This window comes from Pieris rapae, chromosome 4 (assembly GCF_905147795.1).
Source record: "Pieris rapae chromosome 4, ilPieRapa1.1, whole genome shotgun sequence".
Lineage (NCBI taxonomy): Eukaryota > Metazoa > Arthropoda > Insecta > Lepidoptera > Pieridae > Pieris > Pieris rapae.
In genome coordinates, this window is record NC_059512.1 from 5,225,429 (window position 1) to 5,248,831 (window position 23,403).

The following is a 23,403-nucleotide window of genomic DNA, read 5'->3' on the forward strand; positions in this document are numbered from 1 at the left end:
TTTTTTTTAAATTTCATCTCAGGCTTTGGAAAATAAAGGACCAGCATGTGGATCATAATTTCGTTGGATAAAAAAGCCCAAATACTTGCTTGTTATTTTTTTTAAATATCAAAATATGCATATGAATTATGATCAACAATGTTGTATGACAGTTGACACTTTGACAGTTGATACTTGATAGTAGATACTAGATAGCTCTATTTTATTTATGGTAATTGGCTGCATGTTGTATATTAAATTCTACGGCGTGCGTTACACGCACCTACTTAGTCCCAGACTTGTAGTAATGTAAATATTATGATATTTGATAGAAAAACAAAGGTTCATCCGATTCACAGAATATTAAATTTTCTAAATTAAGAGTTTCAAGAAGTAAGTGAGTTTATAATAAATATTTAAATTAGGTTATATATATAATTTAAATTCTTTCAATTGGTTTTTAATTTTTAATCTATTTTCAGGGATCAAAATGAACGTGGATATAAATTTATCTTCGGCCATAAAGGGGCTAGTGTCAGTTGACCCTGAATCTGTTCAATTTCTTACATTCTCTGATGAGGATGTTAAAGAACTTAGTGTTGTTAAAATAACCAACTCTCAGTCTTTTGATTCCTTAGGCAATGCCACACGAGGAGGTCTCTATGATCCTTTGATGGGACCAATAAGAGATAGAAACGATGAATGTGCTACTTGTGGAAACATTTTGTTAAATTGCCCTGGCCATTTTGGACATATTGAGCTGCCTTTAGTAGTAGCTAATCCACTTTATATTAAAAATATGTATATCTTATTCCGTGCATCTTGCTTGAAATGCTACAAAATTCAGCTAGATGATAAACTGAGATTTATTCTTAAGTTACAATTAGATCTTCTGGATGCTGGACATGTTACAGCTGCTTTGGATCTTGAAAATTTTGTGATTGATATGAAAGATAAGTCTGCCTCTCCAGATAAACCTCACAAAACAATTCGAAAATATCAGAAACTGCTTAAAAAGTCAGACCCAGTAACAAAGACCTTTCAAAATAAGAATATTGATAAACTAAGAGGTAAAGTAATAAATCATTATTTCAAAGCAATAAATACTTTAAAAACTTGTATTTTCTGTAGAAATCGATTAATCAAAGTTACAACTTCTGATAATAAAATAATGTATAATACAAGTGCAGAAAGTGGCACTAAAGGTGGCAGTATAAAAATAATGATGCCAGATGAATTGCAACAAATTTGTGCTTCAGTAGCAGAAAATAATGAAGATGTTTTGATGTACTGTCTACCTATTTTAAAATATTCAAACGTTAAACCAATAACTGATATATTTTTCATGAAAGTTTTGCCAGTTTTACCAATCAATGTTAGACCTTGTAATGTTTTACGGGGTGAAATTATGGAAAACCCTCAAAGCAAAGTTTATCAAGGTATTTTAAAAAGGTCACTTGCAGCTCGAGTTATCCTTCAAATAATGAAATCAACAGATCAAACCAAAACCATTGGTCAATTAAATACAGAGTTAAGACAGGCTTATGAATCTTCACCTGGGGCATCTCCACCTGAGAAATTACACACCTGTTGGCAAGAACTTCAGAGAAATGTAAATGAAATATTAAATTGTGAAGGTGCAGGGGTTGTGTCTCAAGGATTAAAACAGGTTATAGAAAAAAAACAGGGGGTCATAAGAATGCATATGATGGGTAAAAGAGTAAATTTTGCAGCTCGCTCTGTCATTACTCCTGATCCTAACTTAGATATTGATGAAATTGGTATCCCTGATGCTTTTGCTACAAAATTAACTTATCCAGTACCAGTTACTGAATGGAATGTTCATGAGTTGAGAAAAATGGTGATTAATGGTCCTAATGTACATCCAGGTGCTGAAAAAATTGAGATTAGAAATGGCAGAACAATACGAATCCCACCAGATTGTATAAATAAAAGAAAAAGTCTTGCTAAACGGTTACTCACTCCAGAAGAATATAAGAAGAGTGACCTGAAAATTGTTCACAGGCATTTAATCAATGGTGATGTATTAATTTTGAACCGTCAACCATCTCTACATAAACCTAGTATGATGGCACATAGGGCTAGAATACTAAAAGGAGAAAAGACCATTCGATTACATTATGCTAATTGTAAATCCTATAATGCTGATTTTGATGGTGATGAAATGAATGCACATTTTCCACAAAATGAAATTGCAAGGAGTGAAGCGTATAATATTATGTCAGTCCGAAAGCAATATTTAGTACCAAAAGATGGTACACCACTAAGTGGTTTGATTCAAGATCATGTGATTTCTGGGGTGCGGATGTCTTTACGTGGCACATTTTTTTCTAAGGCAGATTATCAACAATTAGTGTTTCAAGCTTTATCTAGCCATAGAGGTGAAATAAAACTACTACCTCCCACCATTTTAAAACCAGTATTATTATGGTCAGGGAAACAGGTTCTTTCAACCATAATAATAAATAGCATTCCAAAGGGTAAACCATATTTATCATTAGTAGGGAAAGCAAAAATCGGTGATAAGGCTTGGCAGAAGGTGCCAGCTAGAACTTGGATTGCAGGAGGTACACCACTTGAAAACAATGATTTGTCAGAGGCACAAGTAGTTATTAGAAATGGAGAACTTTTATGTGGTGTTTTAGATAAAACTCATTATGGTGCAACTCCATATGGTTTAGTTCACTGTATGTATGAGTTATATGGTGGGGATTCCTCTACAGCATTACTCAGTTCCTTCTCAAAAGTTTTTACCTTCTACCTACAGTGGATTGGGTTTACTTTGGGTGTCAAAGATATTTTAGTTGTGGAAGAAGCTAATAAAAAGAGAGATGAAATAGTGCAACTTGTAAGGCAAATTGGTAAAGTAGCTGCAGTAAAAGCCACTGATCTGCCAGCAGATGTTGATGACAATGTACTTAAAGAAACAATTGGAGAATTGATGGCTAAAGATCCCAAGTTTCGTGCAAATCTTGATAGACAATATAAAAATATGCTTGATTCATACACTAATAATATTAACACTGTTTGTTTATCTCAAGGTTTATTAGAAAAATTTCCATCGAATAATCTTCAATTGATGGTACAGTCTGGTGCCAAAGGTTCCACTGTTAATACTATGCAGATTTCTTGTTTGCTTGGGCAAATTGAGTTGGAAGGTAAAAGGCCTCCATTGATGATATCTGGTAGATCTTTGCCCAGTTTTCCTCCTTATGAAGTTTCACCAAGAGCGGGAGGATTTATAGATGGTCGGTTTATGACAGGCATTCAACCTCAGGAATTTTTTTTCCATTGTATGGCTGGGCGTGAAGGTCTTATTGACACGGCTGTGAAAACTAGTCGTTCAGGCTATTTACAAAGGTGCCTTATAAAACATTTAGAAGGTTTGAGTGTTGCGTATGATCATACTGTGCGTGACGCTGATGGAAGTGTGATACAATTTGCATTTGGTGAAGATGGACTAGATGTATTAAAATGCCAATATCTAAAACGCAGCCAATTACCTTTCCTTGACATAAATTCCAATGCAGTAGTTGGCAAATCAGTTATTAAAAAACTCAAGGAAGATGATGACATTAAAGTAGTTGCCAAAGCTCAAAAATCTCTAAAAAAGTGGAAGAAAAGACATGGAAATCCTACAGATAGAGAAAAATCCAACGGGTTTGCACTTTTTTCTGTTCAGACCAAGAAAGATATCAAACTGGACGAAATGCCGACTGATCGAACACGTGACCCCTATTATTGGGAATTAGAATCTATGTGGAGATCATTAGATGAAGATGAGAAGGCACAGTACACCAGAAAACGTTGTCCTGACCCAATTCCATGTAAAATGTCTCCAGAATATAAATTTGGTGTTATAAATGAACAATTAGATGGTCTAATTCAAAACTACTTAAAAAACCGTAATAAAAACATATTTAACGAGTACACTGACAATGATAAATTCGGCGAAGTTATGAATGCAAAATATCTAGCATCTATGGCAGCACCAGGAGAACCTGTTGGCTTATTAGCTGCTCAATCTATTGGAGAACCTTCAACGCAGATGACATTGAATACTTTCCATTTTGCCGGTAGAGGAGACATGAACGTCACACTAGGTATTCCGCGTCTAAGAGAAATTCTTATGACTGCTTCCGTAAACGTTAAAACCCCTAATATGGATATACCATTCTACGGTAGTATATCAGGCTTGACCCAAAAAGCAGAAAAGCTACGGAAGAAAATGAATCGTGTTACCGTATCCGATGTACTGGAAAAAATAGATATAGAATGCGAAATCGTTACGCAGCCAGACAGAAAATTGAAGACAATTATGCGTTTTTTCTTTCTTCCATACAATCAATATAAAACTCAGTACTCGGTAAAACCGTCGCAAATAATAAAGCACATGCAAAAAAAATTTTTCACAGAAATGTTTTCGTTTATCCGTAAACAAGCCAAGGGTAATAGTGGAATTGCTTGGTCTACTGAAAAAAAGAAAAAAAAGAAGCTTTCTAGTGATGATGAAGATGATGACCTTCAGGATGAACCAGTAAAGAAATCTGTTAATATTGATGACAGTTCTGATGAAGAGGCCCCAAATGATGATGATGATAATACAGAGGTATGATCATATCAGTAAAAGAATTAATAAATTGTAAATATATGTTGTAAAAAATGCTCTTATCCTATCCTATAATATATTCTCTTTAAATATTTAATAGTTTGACTAGCTTTTTAAATATGAAGTCTTAGACGCATAATATATTAAACAGTTTTATTTTATTATAAATCTTCATGGAGAAAAATTTGCTTTGACATTACCTAAGTTAACTAATTGGATTAGAAATGTTTTATTTTCTTAAATCTCATTCATTTCTGAGGACGCATGACGAGTAATATTAAAATTATTTCTTTGAATTATTCAGGTAAAGCTTCGAAATAAGCGAGCTGAAGAACAAGAATATGAAGATCCAGAATCGGATGAAGGGGAGAAATCTGATGAAGAAGTTGAAAATGACGACGAAAGTGTTAAAGAAATTGATGATACAGAAAGCATCTCTGTTGCGGACAGTAAAGCAATGGCTGACGTTGTGGAGCGAATTAGTCATGCGACCAATTATATATTCGATACTAAAAACCACGAATGGTGTGAACTAACTGTTCTCTTTCCTATATCATTCCTTCGAGTTGATCTTACTCAAGCGTTGCGTGAAGCTGCTACAAAATCGGTCATTTACGAAATCAAGAACATTAAGCGAGCAATTACTAATACTGAAAAAGGAGTTTTATTTTTAAAGACTGAAGGGATAAATATCGTGCAAATGTTCAAATACAATGATTTGCTAGATTTGAATAAACTCTACAGCAATGACATACATGCAATTGCCAATACATACGGAATAGAGGCAGCGAATAAAGTTATAATTAAAGAAATCCAAAACGTATTTAATGTATATGGTATTGAAGTTGATCCTCGACATTTGTCACTGATAGCAGATTATATGACTTACAATGGAATCTTTGAGCCCATGAGTCGTAAAGGCATGGAGGCATCATCATCACCCTTACAGCAAATGTCATTTGAATCGTCGCTAATATTTTTAAAGGAGGCAGTTCTAAATGCTAAAGTAGATAATTTGCGCTCAGCGTCTAGCTGTCTTATGTTAGGACAGCCGTGCCGCAGTGGAACAGGTGCTTTTAGTTTACAACTTTGTAGTAAAGTAATAAGTTAATAATTATCATTAAAACACCAAATTTTAACGAAGGATTTTCGTACTTTAAAGGGTTTAATAAAACATGAAAATATTAATTAACCTCGTTTTATTTTTCAAAAGCTGTAAAAGGTTGTTGATATAAAATTTATTTTAATAAATACAATAAGCCTATTTTAATGGACAGTTTGGTTATTGGCTGGACGTAAATATTATAAAATCCACCGATATTTAGAAACAATGTTACGAGGCACTTTATTTTTATATAATATATTTAAGATAATTTTTAATTCACATTGGAATAATGGCATGTTTCATACCATTGGTTTTATAGGCTGAATTAAATATCGTCGTCCTACATTTAATCCTACAATAATATAAATACAAAACATTGTCTATGGTAAAACACTTCAAGCTATTTTAGCTCAATATTCTAAAATGATCACATCAGCTCCGAGCATGCAACGCATAACGCCGCAAGTTACATAAAACTAAAATTAAAATTTGTCTTACAATAATTGCTTAGCTTTGCATCATTTACTTATATAATTCGCATAACATTGTAATAAAAACAAATTCATTATTACCGTTTGGCACAATCAAACTAAAGAATATTTTTTTATATCTATTTTGTCAAAAACCAGAATAACGATGCGTGCTTATCGGGGACGTAAAATTAATAAAACATTCTTTAGATTTGGTTTTGTTTAGGTCTTTTGTTATTCGAGATGCTGCAATAAATTTGCATATATAATATGATACGTTCTCAACTACTGTGCATTTCACAATGCGGATTGCGGATGAATGTACCTACTCGTAATATATACGCAGATGGTTTCGCAATGTCGCAAATGTAAATATAATAGATTATTATAGCTTAGCTTACCATTTCGTGAAATGCACCCTGTTTATGATCATTGTATTGCGAGGATTGTGAGAAATCACTGGCTTGGACGGTAACATTTATACAAACATTTGGACCCTTATGTCGTCACAATATAAATACTTATAGAATAAAAGTTTGAAAGAAAAACGGGATTTTTCTGTCATTAATACATTTAGATACAATTATTTGGTATCATAAGAATATATTTTATCTTTAAGATGCACGGAGCATAGAAAAATATTTTGAATATTCTAAATGTGATACTATGGATTGAAATTTGTCGTGAGTATTGTAGAAAACGTTTTTTTAATGCAACAAGACCACTCTAAACTTTCCCGAATTTCACCAAACGAATTCATCACATTCACCTTAATATTTTTCATTCAAGCGATACAATACTTCTATGGTAGTTAATAAACTAACATTTTATTATAAATATTTAACATGATGATACGAGCTCAAAGGACCTCACAAGATAATATCACAGCCTCATTGATGTGCGTCTTCTTGTTGTTTACAACACAGACTGTATTCAACATAAACCATAAATAAAATAAATTAGGTTTCTTCAATTTAAAATTTCACAACGAAATAACCATTAGCATTTCTTTACTTTAAAATCGGTGTCAAATTTGTAATATAATTTCACATTGTACTAAATTTGTAGAATTATTCGTACAGTCTCATAAAAAGCATCTTTGAAACTCGTATCATTTCAATTTTCAGCTCGAGGCGAACATATCGGTTTGTTTTTTGAATTGTGTGTGAAATATAGGAGTTTGCCGCCAATAAACTGACAACGACAAATTGAGAGCTGTCAAAAAATTATTATTTACCAGTTGCGTTCGCCGAGCGTTTGGAAAATTGGAACTATTCTACTGCGCGGTCTCAGCTGTGTTTTCGTAACTAGCATTTTTCCTTTCTAATTTCCGTGCTTTCTTTTCCGCTGCTTTTTTCGCGTTAGCGTCGTCATCAGCAGGATTGTCCCAGTCCTGCCGCCGTCCAGAGCTGAATAAGTTGTAGAATGTTGCACAGAATATATAAACACCGCCTGCGATGTAGAATACTATTCTCCATTGGGCTTGTGATGGCTAAAAAAGAAAAAAAAATTGTCTTTACCCGAAAAAACAATTTATGTTTTATAGACTGAATGTTGTTACAATATTGCGTCAGTGAAGTTATCAAGCTAGAACTAATGTCAAATGTTCTATTTTTCCATAATACTTACTATTTTTTTCATGAACCAATCGGTTCATATTTAGAATGTTAGATTATTATATAGTATAAATCAGGTCTATTATTTACACACAACATTCTAATGAAAGTAATAAAAGGTCTTACGTTTCCATCAATGATATATCCAGCGATGATGGGTGCAAGCAATCCCGTTAGGTTGGCCAAGCAGTTTGTAAATGCCATCAGAATACCCGCGAAACGAGGCGATATGTCCAAATGGTTCACCTAGAAAAAACAAATAGGTTTTTACTGTTTTTTGATAACGAGATTACAATTGGAAGGGTCAGGCACGAGACAGCAAATCTTACTGAGACGTAAGAAAGTTCAGCGGAAAATTAAAGGAAATTTAACGATCGTATAAATTTTACATAAGTGTCAGTTTTTTCAATAACTGCCAGCTGTTGGTAGAATGCACGCTGCTTATATCGTTTGACAGATCACTCTATTTTTAATAATATAATTTTTAATTAGTTATATCTATCCGAATTTAATTAGCATATTTAAGACATGCGAACTGTCGGATAAACTAGTAAGTTAAATAATTATTAGACACGCAATTTAAAGCATAGTTTATATTTACAGTACTTTCAAATATAATTTTAATAACACAGTTGATTCCTGACATCTGATTAATAAAAGTTCTCACCTTGAATCCTGAGTAGATACCACCGTTTAGGCCAACACCAATGGCGAGAATAGCGACGGTCGCGGAGGGGTTGCAGCCCGTGTTTGCAGCGATGAATAGACCTATTGCTGGACCGTATTCACCTAAAATCGCATATTTCTTAGTAACAATGTTCCTGCGGTACACAACTAACGCTTAAATAAATTATACGGCCTTATTATGAAACGAACTGAAGATATTTTTGTTACTAAGGTTACCACGAAAGGTTAACACACATGCTAATAGATAATGAATAAAAATATTACACAGTGTGATGCTATGTTTATTTTTTTGTAGATTTTAGATTTAGACCATATATTATCATAAAACGTGTATATATAGTGAGAATTTAATGATATAATAGTATTCTGTGTTCAAATTTAGAAATTATGAATCGTTATTAGCCTTTCACTTATAAAATATAAGAAAGCATGGTGTTTTTGTATAAGGCGATAAAGGATAAATAAATAAATAAACGAAATCAATAATTTTAGGTTTTTTTAAAGCAAATATTATTAATGAACTTACCAATACTGTTAATGATCTTCCTGACTTGCGTGTGGTTGAATCGCCCGCTGGACAACATCCAGTCAGCCACCACGGAGATGAACATTGAGAAAAGCCACATACATAGGTAGGGCAGAGCTGATACAAAACCGTTCTGTAACATTATAAAAATACAATGAAATATAGTATGGAACATGACAGAAACTATATTTCTGACAATTATTAAAAAAAATACGAATCTAAATCACTTAAGAGGAAATCAATGTATGTGTATTAACATTTCGGTAAAATGAACTATCTATACGTATGCAATACTTAAACCGAAAGTATATAAAACTTTTTAATTAAGGAAAAAATCACCACAATTTACATTATAACATAACCGTTTAACGCGAGTAATTCCATTAGAAGGCGCGAAATGATTCATAAGATTGTTAGCCCCATTGACCCCACTTGAACATATGACAGACGCATGATTAATTGCCAATTCGTATGATTGGGGTACCTTCTTTTGTTATGTGCTATGCTTCATTTATCTTTCAAATTCAATATTACGTAGTGTCCTTTACGCTCTTAAGCAATACATTATTTATCGTCTATATATGATTTATTCATGAAAAAATCACAAAAAAACCTTTATATTATACTCCTCATCACTATTAATACCAATTATTTTGCTCCAAAGTCGAAATTAAATATTTATACTGTAATATTAGCTCAATGACTGTTGGTATTTTTTATTTGTTGAAATCATATTACTCGCGCAAACAGTTGGCCGTGTTGTAACGATTAGACTTACATCTTTGATAGAAAAGTGTAACACTTGTCGCATAAAGGTTGGCAGCTCTGTCATCAAGGTCTCATAGCCGTAGTTCTGTCCCATGTGCGCCAACATTATAGCCCAGAAGGGCATGGACATCAGGATCTTCTTCCATGGGATTGGTGGTGACTGGAAATTAAAATAGTGCTTATAATACCGAATATCTTCTATTATACAAAGAGGGTTATTTAAATTTTATTGTATATATTATTATTGTAAGTGCACTTATAAAATATCAAGAAACACAACGGCAAATAGTAATGTCGTATACATTATAACCAAATATTTAAAGAACTACTGCACTTCATTAATAGTGTTAAACTTACACTAGATCCAGCAGCACCCCACAAAGAGTTCAAAATGTATTTCTTCTCAGCTTCTTTGATCCTGGGACACTGTTCAGGGTCCTCAGACACGAAGAGCAGAAAGGCAATACACCAGACGGTCCCGATCAGACCAAATACGTAGAATATGGAAGGCCAGCCACCAGCGAACCCGTAGGCCGAGAGAAGACCAGATAGAGGCATGGAGATTACTGTGCCGAATTGGGCTCCTGGAAAGAACGAAGCGTTTTCTTAGACCAAGAAACATTCTTTATAATAAAAGAGGGAAGAAAAGTATTAAAATGTTTAAAAAAGCTCTTGCTTTCATCGGATTGATATTGTACATGAATAATGAATTCTATTTTCTAGTGCGATCAAAGACCAATTAAGACATATTTGTTGATAAAACTGTGAATAAATTTCATGAATTTCATATTGAAAACTATATCTCACCGGCATATACAGCTGCTCCCATCCGACTTCTCTCGTTTGGTGGAATCCACTTTGCTAACATAGCGTGTGAACACGGCACTATTGGTCCCTGAAAAGCAAAAGAAACGGGCTTGAAATTCAAAATCTCGACCATATCGCAACTATATGATAAAGAGAAAGTATAGTTATTATTTAAACAAGGCAAAACAATAGATATTAATTTTTAGTTATATTAACGGTTTGACTGCGACCTAATATCTCATTAGTAAGATAAATTTTATGATGTACACTTCCTATAAGAATGGGTTTATGAAAATTTTACCTACAATGACAGTCAGATCGAGAATTCCGTTGTTTTAAAACTGAAAAATAGAGACACTGGACGATAAACAAATTTTTACTATTTAAAACAAAATATTTCTATCAAAATTCTATCGTGTTATTAAAAGCTATTAAACGGTACAGAGAGCTAACTTCCATAACCACACCAAATTAAGAGATGCCGTATTGTAATCAGTAAGATTCTTTGAGCAGTGTTGGCCTAGTGGCTTCAGCATGTGACTCTCATATCTGAGGTCGTAGGTTCGATTCCGAGCTGTGCACTGTGTGTTTTTTTTTTCTATGTGCGCATTTAACATTTGCTCGAACGGCGATGGAAAACATCGTGAGGAAACCGACATGTCTTAGACCCAAAAAGTCGACGACGTGTGTCAGGCACTGGAGGCTGATTACCTTCTTGCCTATTAGATTTAAAAAAATGATAATGAAACAGATTCAGAAATCTGAGGACCTACAGAGTAATATCGGTAATAGCGCGACTGATTTATTTATTTATTTAAGATTCTTTGGAACGGCATTGTTAATAACACAAAGTTATAATAATTTATTTAAATTAGTTTACCTCTCCTAGTCCTTGAATGAATCGCACGAGAATAAGCCAAGGATAACCAGCTTTGGCTGCAACCGGCACTAAAAGACCGAACACAGAGTTGATCAACATTCCTACTCCAAGGAAGAGACGAGCTCCGTACCTGGAATTAAAATTTTGTTGAGTTTCTTATTGACATTTAACCTTGAGATTTCTACTTATAATTCCTACTCTCAAATATAGTCAGTTTTTTATGTATGTAATAGAAATTGCAGATATGTATATTGTATAATTATGAGTAATAATATTCATACAAGTATAACGTAACAGTATCCAATCACCTTTTTCTCTTGCCGATTAACTAGAAAATAAAACTATGTCAGATCTATAAAAAGTACAAGAAATATGTACTATATTTCATAAAGTATTCCTATTTCCCACTCACGGCACGTGACGGCAATAGTACATTTTTAGATCGGTTTTGGCCGCAGTTTCCTTGCTATCACTAAATTTAGAAATTATCACACTTTTCCAACATAAATGCTAACATTTGTTTATCCACGTCATATTTGTCGTTAATCATACGAGTGGTATTCATAACTTAATTATGTATTTTATTTTATTTTTTATTTTTTTTTTATTTATTTAAATTATAATACTCAGATCAAGTATTAATCAAAGATATTATTACTCACTTAAGAATAATTTTATCGTGAAAGATATAGATGATAATAGTTACCTCTTTGAGAGAATACCGAAGGGTATCTGTGTGATTACGTAGCCATAGAAGAAAGAAGAAAGGATGTAGCCCTGGAGGGGAGAACTCCACACAAACTCGCCGTCTTGTTGTAAGACTTCCTGCAAGAGAAAATAGCCGATGAATAAAAGGAGAAAATATAAATACCTATATATTATCATTATTCATTTACAAATATATTTTAATAAGATTGAAGTTCTGGCAAATAAATAGTAAATTAGGTTAAGTTTGTTATATCTTGCGATACTTTTTCGAAATTTCGGAAATACTTTTCTACAAAACTACTATACTTAAAATATGAGCATCTCTTATAATATCAATATACAAAAAATAGCTGTGTTTAAAATTACCGCGAATTGCAAAACGCATTTTTCGAATTACCTTCGTGGAATTAGGGCTGACGTCACCACACTCGGTGTCCATAGCTTCGTGGCTAACGGGCAGTGCGGTGTGGTTGACCATAGCAACGATAGCAACCGACATATTTGTCCTCATGACGTAAGCGTTAGCCATCCCTAAGAACAGCATGAACGTCACCCAGTGCCGAGTTCCCAAGCCACCTGAAAAATAACACAATTGAAAATAATCACAGGATAAAACTCGATACAAATTTTTCACAAAATTGAATTACTCGATGTTTATAATACTTGAAGCAATCTTTACGATATTTCTATCCTGTACAACAATATCATATTCATCATTCGACCAAAAACTGTAGATAATACATAAATTATATTTATATTATTTTTTCGTAGCATAAGCGCTTTCAGCTCTTTAAATGTTAGTGTTGTTGAATTAAAATTCCTGCATAATTAATCGAATTCCTGCAATCAACTCTTGTGCAACATAATCAAAACTTATCTTAAAATAAAAACAAACGAACTCAGTTCTGTTAACTTGTTTTGTTTTATTCGTAATAAATTTAACATGCTCGCTGTATTGTTCAATTAATATTATTTTAAATATACGTATCAAAAAAACTATAATTATATTTTTTAAGAATCATATAAAGTCGTAAAGTAATAACAGTAGGTTTATTCAGATTGATTCATAAGTCGATGTATAAGCGATATTTGATAGTCTAGTATAAAAAAAATTATAACATTAAATACGATTATATAACATGGTAACCATAAATATGCTCTTAATAAAAATATAGTTTTTATTGATAAAATAAGTATTTAGAATAGTTGTTGGTGATATAATAATGAATAGATGTGCATCCAGTACATTGTAGTTTACATTATACTTTAGATTAAGCAATAATAGTCAATAATTGGGACACAAAAAGAAGACTTTCTTATCTTTATTTGGCTTCTAAGCCTTGTTTATTTAAAATTCAGGTCACTGTTTAACACAAATTCAAGAGATTTTTATTATTATTGCGAAATGTAAATTAGTACAACAAAATATGCACTTAAAGATTGACGGTCTAATTTAAATGGTTTTGATATAATATAGTTGATAATGGGCATATATGGGTTGATAAAATTAACCTTTTAAAATCAAAGTTCTGTAGTAAGGTATTGAGAGGTTATATTTATTTTCTTCTGATAGCTTTTTTCATGTTTTTTTTATTATAAAACGCTTTATTACTTTATGATAATTTTCGTGTGATACAATGATACAATTGTAGACACTGTCTTTTACCGCAAACCCGTAGACATACACTTATTTAGACAGATAATAAAATAGTCGCGTGACGTAAACAAAACACGTTCTACCAGAAAACGCTCATATTTTAGGAATTAGCTTATAGGTAGTTAGTTTGTTACTATGTACATTTATCGTTGGCAAGAGTAACAGAGTGGCAGAAATAATACTTATATTAAGTCTTTTTATAAGTTATATACTTCTGTGAGGCAAATTTCGGTCAGGCTAATTTTATTACAAGTACGCCAAATACAAAAAGATTTAGTTTTTTTCCTATATTGCAAATCCCATTTACTAATTATAAGTCAATATTTTTTACATCTATAATCATTTGTTATGAAAATTAACATTGTGTATAGCTGATTTCATGATTTTGCTGATTGTACATACTTCCTAGCGGTGCCAAAAATAGATAATAATTTATAGTCTGTGACGTTAAACACGTCGTGTTTGTATCTTTAGCTTTAATTTCATATGACTGACGAAACTAGTCGATATGCAATGTACATAATTTTTACAAAATAGGGTTTTTATGCAGACGAAATCGTGGCCAAGACCACTAATTCCAATACCTTATACAGATTTGTATAATTATACATATCTGTATAAGAATTTATAGCGCTTCCGCGGGGTGTGTGAGGCTTCTTTGACCCCTTTACACAAATTCAGTCAATTTAATTTTTTTTTGTAATACTGATTATCAGCGTTTTTGAGTTAATTATGTATTATTTAAAAAAAATTATAAAAAACCAGCGACGCTGCAACCTTTCGGGTAAATCTTTCAAAGATGAGTTTCTAACTCAATCAAAACATAATATAATATTTTTGTCTTAGTATCGGGCGATTCTCTATGGGATATGTATGAATATGGAAATACATTACAGAATAATAAGTTATCCAAGTATCTATAGATACCTACTAGATTTTCAATACACCTTCGTTACAATGTAATCAAAATAACCAAAACTTCTAATGGTTATTTCCTCTGCTCGTTACTCTAGTAGTCAACATCTTTGTTGTGACGTACTTCTACAATTGGCAAATTACCTAAGCAATAATTGCCAAGGATACTTCAAGAAAATGTATGAGAATGCACTAAAAGCTAAGCTATAGGGATTATAACTATAACGAATAGGCAATAGATTATCAGCCATCGCTGAAGTCCCCTGGATGGATTCTGCAATACAAGGTTTGGACATCTGCAGATATTGCGAGGACAACATCGAAATAGCATGCAAAAATGTCGACCTCGGTATCACTGTCGCTATTGGAAGTTACAGAATAAGGGTTCATGGTTTTACACCAAATATACACCAATTTCTATATGATACGTACCTTTTCTACGATCAAACCTGAAATAATTGTTGATTTTTATTCCCAACGATTTCAGGGTTGCTACAGAACGACATCAACAAAATGTTGTTTAATAAATAAAAACGTATCTTCTACATAATACAGGACCTTTCCAAAGATTACTTCAGCGCATTGTTATTGTAGAAGCGTCGTATAAAATCAAACGAAATTACATTAATACAGTTTATAGTTTCATGCATAATATACCAGTGCTATTAAACAATAAATAAATAGTTCAATATTTTAATAGTTTCACGCCATTATAGGCCCTTGCTTAGTCCAATGCCATTGCACGTTTTTACCAATTTATATGTTAAAAACCATTGTTATTAATACAAGGTCAGGTTTGAGGGCTTATATTATACAATCACGTTTTGGTCCTGTCTATTATATAAATTGTTCCCGTTATAAATCTGAAACATGTGTGCAATCCGATAAACGCAATCAGTCTGTTTCTGAAATGAATATACAGGTGTGTTATGACGAATAAATTCTGATATCTGATTAGATGTGAATATCTCTTTCACTGTTGGAATTACATTTAGTAGTAGAGGCTATTGCGAACAATCCATAATGGAACCTAGTGTATCGAAAATAACGTAATAGTTTTTTTTTAAATAAGGTCGTGAATCCGATCTCCAATGAGACCAATACTGTTTCGGATCAGCAGAGACAGAAATAATCATAAAAGGTGAAATGGTGCAGCTGTGTTTAAATAAATTGTGAATACTTTAACGTGCGTCAGTCATTTCAGATCAACTTGGTATAGTACAATTAAATGTAATGGATATAGTGTTTGGTATTTGCTAAAAAATAATCGTCACACCAAGTGAACGAACACAATGAATCTTTTATCTTGATGACCTTGACCGTCACAATCATTAAAAGTTTCCAGGTAATGCTTCATGGAAAATCGAGATTTCTATACAATTTATTAATTTTATTAATCGAACTCTCTAGATAGTTCAAACAAACAACGTTGGCTACGTATAACGAAGGAATGAAAAAGAACACATCAAATTGATTGCCTGCCTGCTTCGTTTTTAACTGTTTTAGACAGTTAAAAATATGTCTTCTGAATCGTTCAGCAGATAATTGATACTCAACTATAATTTCATTCATTACTTTTTAAAAAGTAATATTAAGGCTATAACGAACATGTTTTATTATTTTTATGAACTGTGGAAATTTGTTTTAAATCCGAAATCGCTTTGAAAACGATAAGATTTATAATTCTTTTGACTTGGTTTTATTCATGATAACGTCATCTTATATAGCTTCTATAAACTCAGTAAATACTATTACACATACTCTTTACTATGTAGGCGTGGTAATTATCTATTTATCTACTGATAAACGGAAATGTTTCACCGGCATGATAATTTTACAGCATCAGACTTATTAACGTCACAAATAAATTTGTAATGAATCATGTCCAAACTTGTCGTCAAGAAATTAAAATTCTTATCCGAAAGAATTCGTTTTTCAATACAGCAAACCTTACTACCTAAACAACTTTAAATATTTATATATTCTTTTTTATGTTTTTGGAAAGTCGTAAGCTTAATTAAAAAAAAACTTATCAATTATCAGCGCTTTTTAAACTAAATTATCTTAAAGCTAAGGACAATGCGTTCGCTTAGTTTGTAATGTATAATATAACTACGTATCTAGTATTTAATTATCTAGGTATAGACAACACTCCATACATGTATAAATTCCAAAACTGCTAAGCAAAATCTATAAAACTGTTCTAATGTGACAAATCATTATTGTACATATACTTTAGAGCAAGCTGTGGGCAGTGTGTGTGGCCTTTAGTGTAGGATCTCTATTGGAAAATTATTTAAATCAAAAGTGCTTTTCTAAGACAAAAATACCGATGAATTTGCTAGCTTTATGATTGGCACCAAGATGCTTCATATTTTATTTTTCTTCAAACAATTTGGCCTTCACAAACATAAACATATACTTCAGAATATCAATAAATTATTCATAAAGTACTCGAACGAGATAAGAATCAATTCGTAAGTCCAATTCGAAGAAACGTCAATGAACAAAAAACTTTTTAGATACTTTTGTGATCACCCATCATAACATTACATGCCTGTTATAGCAACGCAACATCGCTTTCATAAACAAAACCAGTTACAATACAAGCTTTTAATGTTTGCACCTCAGATATTCAGGGGTTTAGGACCTGTATCTGTTTAGTGATCATCTGCTTTTTTCTAATACTAGGCACACGCTTAGGTTTTTTTGGGTCTTAAGTCATGCCGGTTACATCACGATGCTTTTCTTTACCGTACGAGCGAGTAATGTTGGAGTTTGAAGCTACGACGCTTGCTGTCAGGGCTGCGAGTCACACGCTGCCACATTCTAATAACCGTAATTCAAGTGAATTTTTTTTATTGATTAAAAGGTTGCCATAATAAAGTAAAAAGCATATAGTATGGAAATAAAATATAATAATAATATCGAAGCTAGTCAGTTTACTAGCCTGGATATTTATTCAAAATATAATTAATTTTCATTATTAACTCTGGCTATATAATTTTATGGCGATATTTCTTTTACTTACGTACGAATAAATATCATAAAATATTGTACTTATATTATTATTAAAATCCGTGAGATTTACTGATAAAAGAACTTTTGAGTTTGTGGTTCCGTTAGTTCCGATATTTGATAAGATATTATGCTTTAATTAAACAATCTAAAAGTCAATCAGCGCGGTCCAAATTTGGATTGCCGTACAAAACACCAGAAAATGTAGATACCTTGATAAGATACTGGAATATTGTTATACTGATAGTAGATAATGAATATTTGCTAATTTTTATTAGGAACATCACTAGGTCAGTTATTAAGGGCTTAAAAGTCTGATAAAAATAATATGGATGCTTGGGTAATTAGAAGGAGGAGTTGCAAAAGAAGAATTGTATAATTTATGATTTATATATAGTTATAATTGTATCATAAAAGCGAAACGTCTATGCTATGGTACTTAAGGACTAAATATATTTAAATTTATGTAGAATTCGAAAGAATTTTTGTTCAAATTCGAAAAGTGTTTGTAAAATTTTAATGTTGTAGCGGAAGTTATTAATTGTGTATATTTTCTTTATTTTAAACAAGGTCTAATTTCAAAACGTGAAAAATAAGAAATATTGTAAAAAAAAAATCACGGGCCTAGCTTGGTTACATTTATGAACGTGAAAGAACTAGGAATCTAATAAGTACAAAATAATTTAGGTTTTTATAAATGAACTGAATATAAGTTATATGAATAAAACATACCTACTAGCCGAAAGCTTTAGTTGTGCGTCGCACGCTTTGTATTAGTATTTAAAACAATTACAAAAAGACATACATAATAATTAGCAATAAATACGTAAAATGATAAATTAAGGTTATACTTTGTAATAGGCAACGCGCTCATTAAATTAAGGATTTTCCAGTCGTATGCCCATATCATAATTAGACAATCACTTCAGCTTAAATAATTACATATTAAATAAAGCAGGTAAATGTTACATCGAGATAACAAGTAAAAAAAAACTAACGTGCAGTTAATTAACTTAATAAAAAGTTTATTGATTAATAAAATGAATATTATTCTCTTCATAATCCTACTTTTAAAATAAAGAACCAAGAATATTCAGAAAATACCTTTATACACCTTCGGCCTTTGATCTTCTAAGCCCGGCTGCTCCCAAACCAACACATGGTTACCGCGAGTGTTAGAAACCATGTTAGATAGAGGAGTATTAATAAGAAAAAAAAGGAAAATTACGGAAACCACGCACGAAAAATTCCGCTTACGTCACATTGGGGTTACCAACTGGTATTGAGGGTTGATCTGACATTGCGATTTGGGGTTGTTTACGGACTGAGAATCTGTAAAATACTGGCTGGAACGTGAAGCGCTTGAAATATGAGTGTAGACAACTCTTCAAGAAAAATTGCGCTTAAGAATAGAAAAAAAGCTGTTGCTCTAACTAAATAATTTATTATAACTGTTTTAAGATACTCAAACATTGAGAATAAATCTCAGCTACAATATTCACCGTAAAGTTTAAACAATGGTGCATACCGATGTGCATATTCAAGATAATATATAAGTAATGCGAACTTATTGGTACAGATGCTGTAATTTGAAAATATCCAATTTATTGGTTTAATTATGGAAAGTAAAACCACACATTTCTCCTTCATTTCTTGTGTCCACGATGAATTAAGTTCTAAGGCCCGCTTACAGCATCTGTAATACAGCTTTGGTACGTAAACAAGCGCGGCTAATCGGCTTTGTAAGAAGCTATGTGAAAAATTACACCATGAAATCTTGAACAAGCGCCATAAGCGCTGATTTGATAGATATTGTATTGTGAATAGAAGTGAGAGGGGGAGGGGGAGGGGAAACCACGCGTTCGCGACGTGAGGTGACGTCATGTAGTTTTTACTGAAAACTACTTTTTGCCGACATACAAACCGTTATTTGATAGGACATTAGCTTTCAGTTACTTTTTTTTGAGATTTTTTAGTTATTATGTAATATTTTATATTGAATCTTATTACTAAGAATAATAAAAAAATACTTCGGAAAATTCACGAAAGTGCAGAAAGTGGTGCAGTGAATTTTTCAAAAAGACTTTTTTTTTTTTATAACAGAATACATTGACAGATTGACAAACAAATATTATTGATCGGGCTGATGCTGAAAGTACTAAATACAATAAACATATCGTTTTTGACAAATATTTTCAGAGTTAAATAAATCTTTATTATATAATGATGTAATGTAGGTATTTTGCAATACTTATATATTACTACCGTAAATACTACAACGGTCTCTTTATGTACAGTGAAAATGTTCCGCTTTCACGCATAAATGGTAAACTGACACTGGAAAATTGCAAAAGCTTCTATCACGGACCACATCGTTAAATAATAATTCAATTCATATGTATTATACATATATATTTGTTGAATATAAAATTGGGACGTTAAAATATTCCCAACACCTTCAACCAAGTATGAATAATTTGGTTTATAGATTTATATTAAGGTCGGGTAGACATCGTCACTAATATTATAGAAGAATATTTTCTTTTTTGTAATTGAGAAGCTTGAAAACTACTATAGGTACCGATTTTTTTAAGTTTCCGCCTCTGATCAGTCTTGCCCTGCCGACGCCCTTGGTTATAGAAAAAACAGTGTCATATGCAAGTTCTATCTATTCTGCTCTCTTCTAGGTCAAGTATTTTCGACTTGGTCTTGAGTTATAATAATTTTACTAGCCGTTGTACTTCAATAGTAATAAACTAAAAAACGAGTCACCTATATCAATTATAATATACTTTTAAAGGGCTAGAAGTTGGTTAAAACTTATACAATTTTAAATGAAGGGAAGATAAAACCAGATAGTTACTCTCGTTATTGTTGTAAAAGGATATTTTAATAATGCCGTAAACTGTGGGTTTCTAATTCGTATCCTATTCCTACTTGGTTTCGAGATTTATTTTAAGTCTTCACTCTTCTGTAATAAAAGTATATTATGGCAAAAAAAATTTTTACTACTCTTATAAATTTCCAAGCACCTTTTATTCGATATTTTCAAAATCATTTACTGTGTTAAAAAGCTTATGACTAAAAGAAGATATTTAGATATTTTAAATTTTAACTTGTTGATTTTATACGATATTTGTATACTAACGACATCTAGTTGATTAACGTTGATAAGAAAACGTATTAATTCGCCATCTCTGTCCAAAAGGTATAAGCTTTTACATATTGTACGTTGTTAACTGCGATAATGTGACTCACCTATAGTAGTACTTCAATGATTCGCTAGATGTCTCTCTACTAAATGAAACATTGTTATTTTTCCGTGCGATACGTTTGTGACAATTCTTATGAATACTCGAGCAATATAATTAATACAAAATTCAAATAATATCCTTACCGTATCTTTTAAACCATTAGAAAATAAATACCTGCTTACAACGTGTTAAATATTCTAAATTCACTTATTAGATAATTTACGGTTATAAAAAAATAATGAGCTGAATTATGACTTCATTAATTAAAAATTTACATAGAAAGTAATTAAAATTTTACTTAAATTCATTGACTGACTTCCTTTAAAGAAGAAATAAATGTAAATTCCAAGACATGACACTAACTATCGTATTGTTGTTCATTTACATATTTATAATTGTTTATTTTACTACATCGTCTATAAAATTATAAATATGTTAAATTTCTTAAAGCATGTAGCTGAACAACTTTTTAACAATTTTGGAGATTGTTATAAAGACAGAATATTATAATATCTTCTCAGTCTTTTTTTAGACTTTCGACCATACTTAGCATAACTTGATACTAATAGGTAAAAAAGCAGGGTTACTAATAAATGTATTTATCTTTCTATAAATATTATTTTCTTTTTATATGGATATTTTTGTTTTAAATTCCTACAGCTTCATAATGTGTATATCAACAATAAATATGATACATAGGCTTAATTTTTTAATTGATGGTAATTCTGCGAAATGTTATATATTATACAAAGTGGTATGTTGCATAAAAATCCTTAGTCATAAGTATCAATAATAGTTGGTTGGTGGAAATCAGTGAGGCGATGCTAAACAGCGACCATCCGGTCCAAATGGGCTCATGTAATTGTACCGTTTATTCAATTCTTAAGTGACCACACCTCTGTGACACACCGTAACCTTCAATGTGTAATCATTAAAAAAAATGAATATTTTGTATGTTTAACGTAAATTATATTTTCTTTTAAGTTGAAAAAGAGATAGTAACTTCATCATACCCATACATTAATTTTGGGATATATATAATAGTAATAAGTTATTTTTTTATTAATAACATCAGTACATACGTTTCAACTTCAAAATAATGTATCTAGGCATATTCTGTGTATCAAAACTATCAGTCAAATATATTTCATTTGGTTATCAAAAGGATGAATGGTGATGGTGGTGGTGGATGGTGATGAAAAAAAATCGATAAAAGTTAATTTAATTAAAAATAGCCAGTACCACTTCGATAGGCAAGCAATTATAGGCATATTTGTTTATAAAAAATATTTAATAAAAAATACGTCTCATCTGGTTATCAGATCGGTGAAGGACCTCACACGGGCTCTTAGACCACCAGGCCAACATGAAATGACACATTGTGTCTTGATCATTACTCTGTATACGAGTGGTAGGTTATACGAGATTTTTCTATCTAAGATATGCCGGTTATTAATTGCTTCAAAGTCAAAGGTCTGAAAGTATGAGTTTGGAGAACGAGTATTGAACGTTAAAGCGACTTAAGTGTGCTACAGCTCGCAGTAATATAATTGTCTGCACATTAGTGTAAAACAATGAAAAAGTATGCATAATAGAACAAAAGATATATTTATTATGGAGATTATAATTATGTTAAAATAATAGATTTATTGTGCTTGGACACAAAGCAGACATAAATAATTCTTGTTTATGAGATAGAACCATAGAAATCCTTAGTTGATGGTATATGTCTACTATACATTTTAAAAACGTTCAGATAAATAATAAGAAATAAATAGTCATATAATTTTCATATGTTTATTAACCTAGTTTATTATAATACAAGATTCAAAAGACCAAGTGAAAAATTTATACAGCGTAATCTGAAGACCGCGATATAATGTTCGGTTGCCTAAGAATTGATTATTTTAAACGGGCAGGAGGCTCACCTGATGTTAAGTGATACCGCCGCCCATAGACACTCTCGATGCCTGCGGGCTCGCAAATGCGTTGCCGGCCTTTTAAGAATTGGTACGCTCTCTTGAAGGACAATTTTGAAATGCGTTAAATTATATATAGAGAACAAATAAAATGTATAAAAAGAATAAATAAATTATATCTAAAGAAATCACTTACATATAGGACATACTATTATTTAATTATTTGTCCATTATGATGTCAAAATATTGTGAAAAATTAAATAAATAATCCATACAATTATTTGAGTTAAAAGACTCAAAGGCTTAAAGTACCTATACATACACCGCACGCAGAAATGTAACAGAAATGTGAAAAATCTTTTATTGCACGGTTAATTTCAGATATAACATGTTTTAGGTTTTTGCTAATATCATACATGTAAATTAAACTTCTTCATAGTTCTGCTTTTACAGCACTTATGAAA

General features: G+C 31.7%; 2 protein-coding genes across 3 annotated transcripts in view; one reads left to right on the forward strand and one right to left on the reverse strand.

Moving 5' to 3' along the window:
* The first annotated feature begins 217 nt into the window (after nucleotides 1–217).
* On the forward strand, nucleotides 218–5,797 carry LOC110992822 (DNA-directed RNA polymerase I subunit RPA1). Its single transcript, XM_022258791.2, has 3 exons — nucleotides 218–372; nucleotides 462–4,609; nucleotides 4,914–5,797. Exons 2-3 carry the CDS (start codon nucleotides 470–472, stop codon nucleotides 5,718–5,720), a joined length of 4,947 nt encoding a protein of 1,648 aa, XP_022114483.2. The 5' UTR covers nucleotides 218–372; nucleotides 462–469; the 3' UTR covers nucleotides 5,721–5,797.
* LOC110992831 (putative inorganic phosphate cotransporter) overlaps nucleotides 5,792–23,403 on the reverse strand; it is a 44,232-nt gene continuing 26,620 nt past the window's right edge. The window contains exons 1-11 of one of the 2 annotated variants that reach the window (XM_045634821.1): nucleotides 18,871–19,104; nucleotides 12,574–12,752; nucleotides 12,175–12,293; nucleotides 11,469–11,598; nucleotides 10,589–10,676; nucleotides 10,139–10,365; nucleotides 9,792–9,941; nucleotides 9,014–9,146; nucleotides 8,468–8,589; nucleotides 7,927–8,046; nucleotides 5,792–7,676 (exon numbers count right to left, since the gene is read on the reverse strand). In XM_045634821.1, the coding sequence (XP_045490777.1) occupies nucleotides 7,461–7,676; nucleotides 7,927–8,046; nucleotides 8,468–8,589; nucleotides 9,014–9,146; nucleotides 9,792–9,941; nucleotides 10,139–10,365; nucleotides 10,589–10,676; nucleotides 11,469–11,598; nucleotides 12,175–12,293; nucleotides 12,574–12,752; nucleotides 18,871–18,952 (1,566 nt within the window). In that variant the 5' untranslated portion in view covers nucleotides 18,953–19,104 and the 3' untranslated portion in view covers nucleotides 5,792–7,460. Of the gene's footprint in view, nucleotides 7,677–7,926; nucleotides 8,047–8,467; nucleotides 8,590–9,013; nucleotides 9,147–9,791; nucleotides 9,942–10,138; nucleotides 10,366–10,588; nucleotides 10,677–11,468; nucleotides 11,599–12,174; nucleotides 12,294–12,573; nucleotides 12,753–18,870; nucleotides 19,105–23,403 lie in introns of those variants that run through there. The other variant, XM_045634822.1, reaches the window with a different exon arrangement.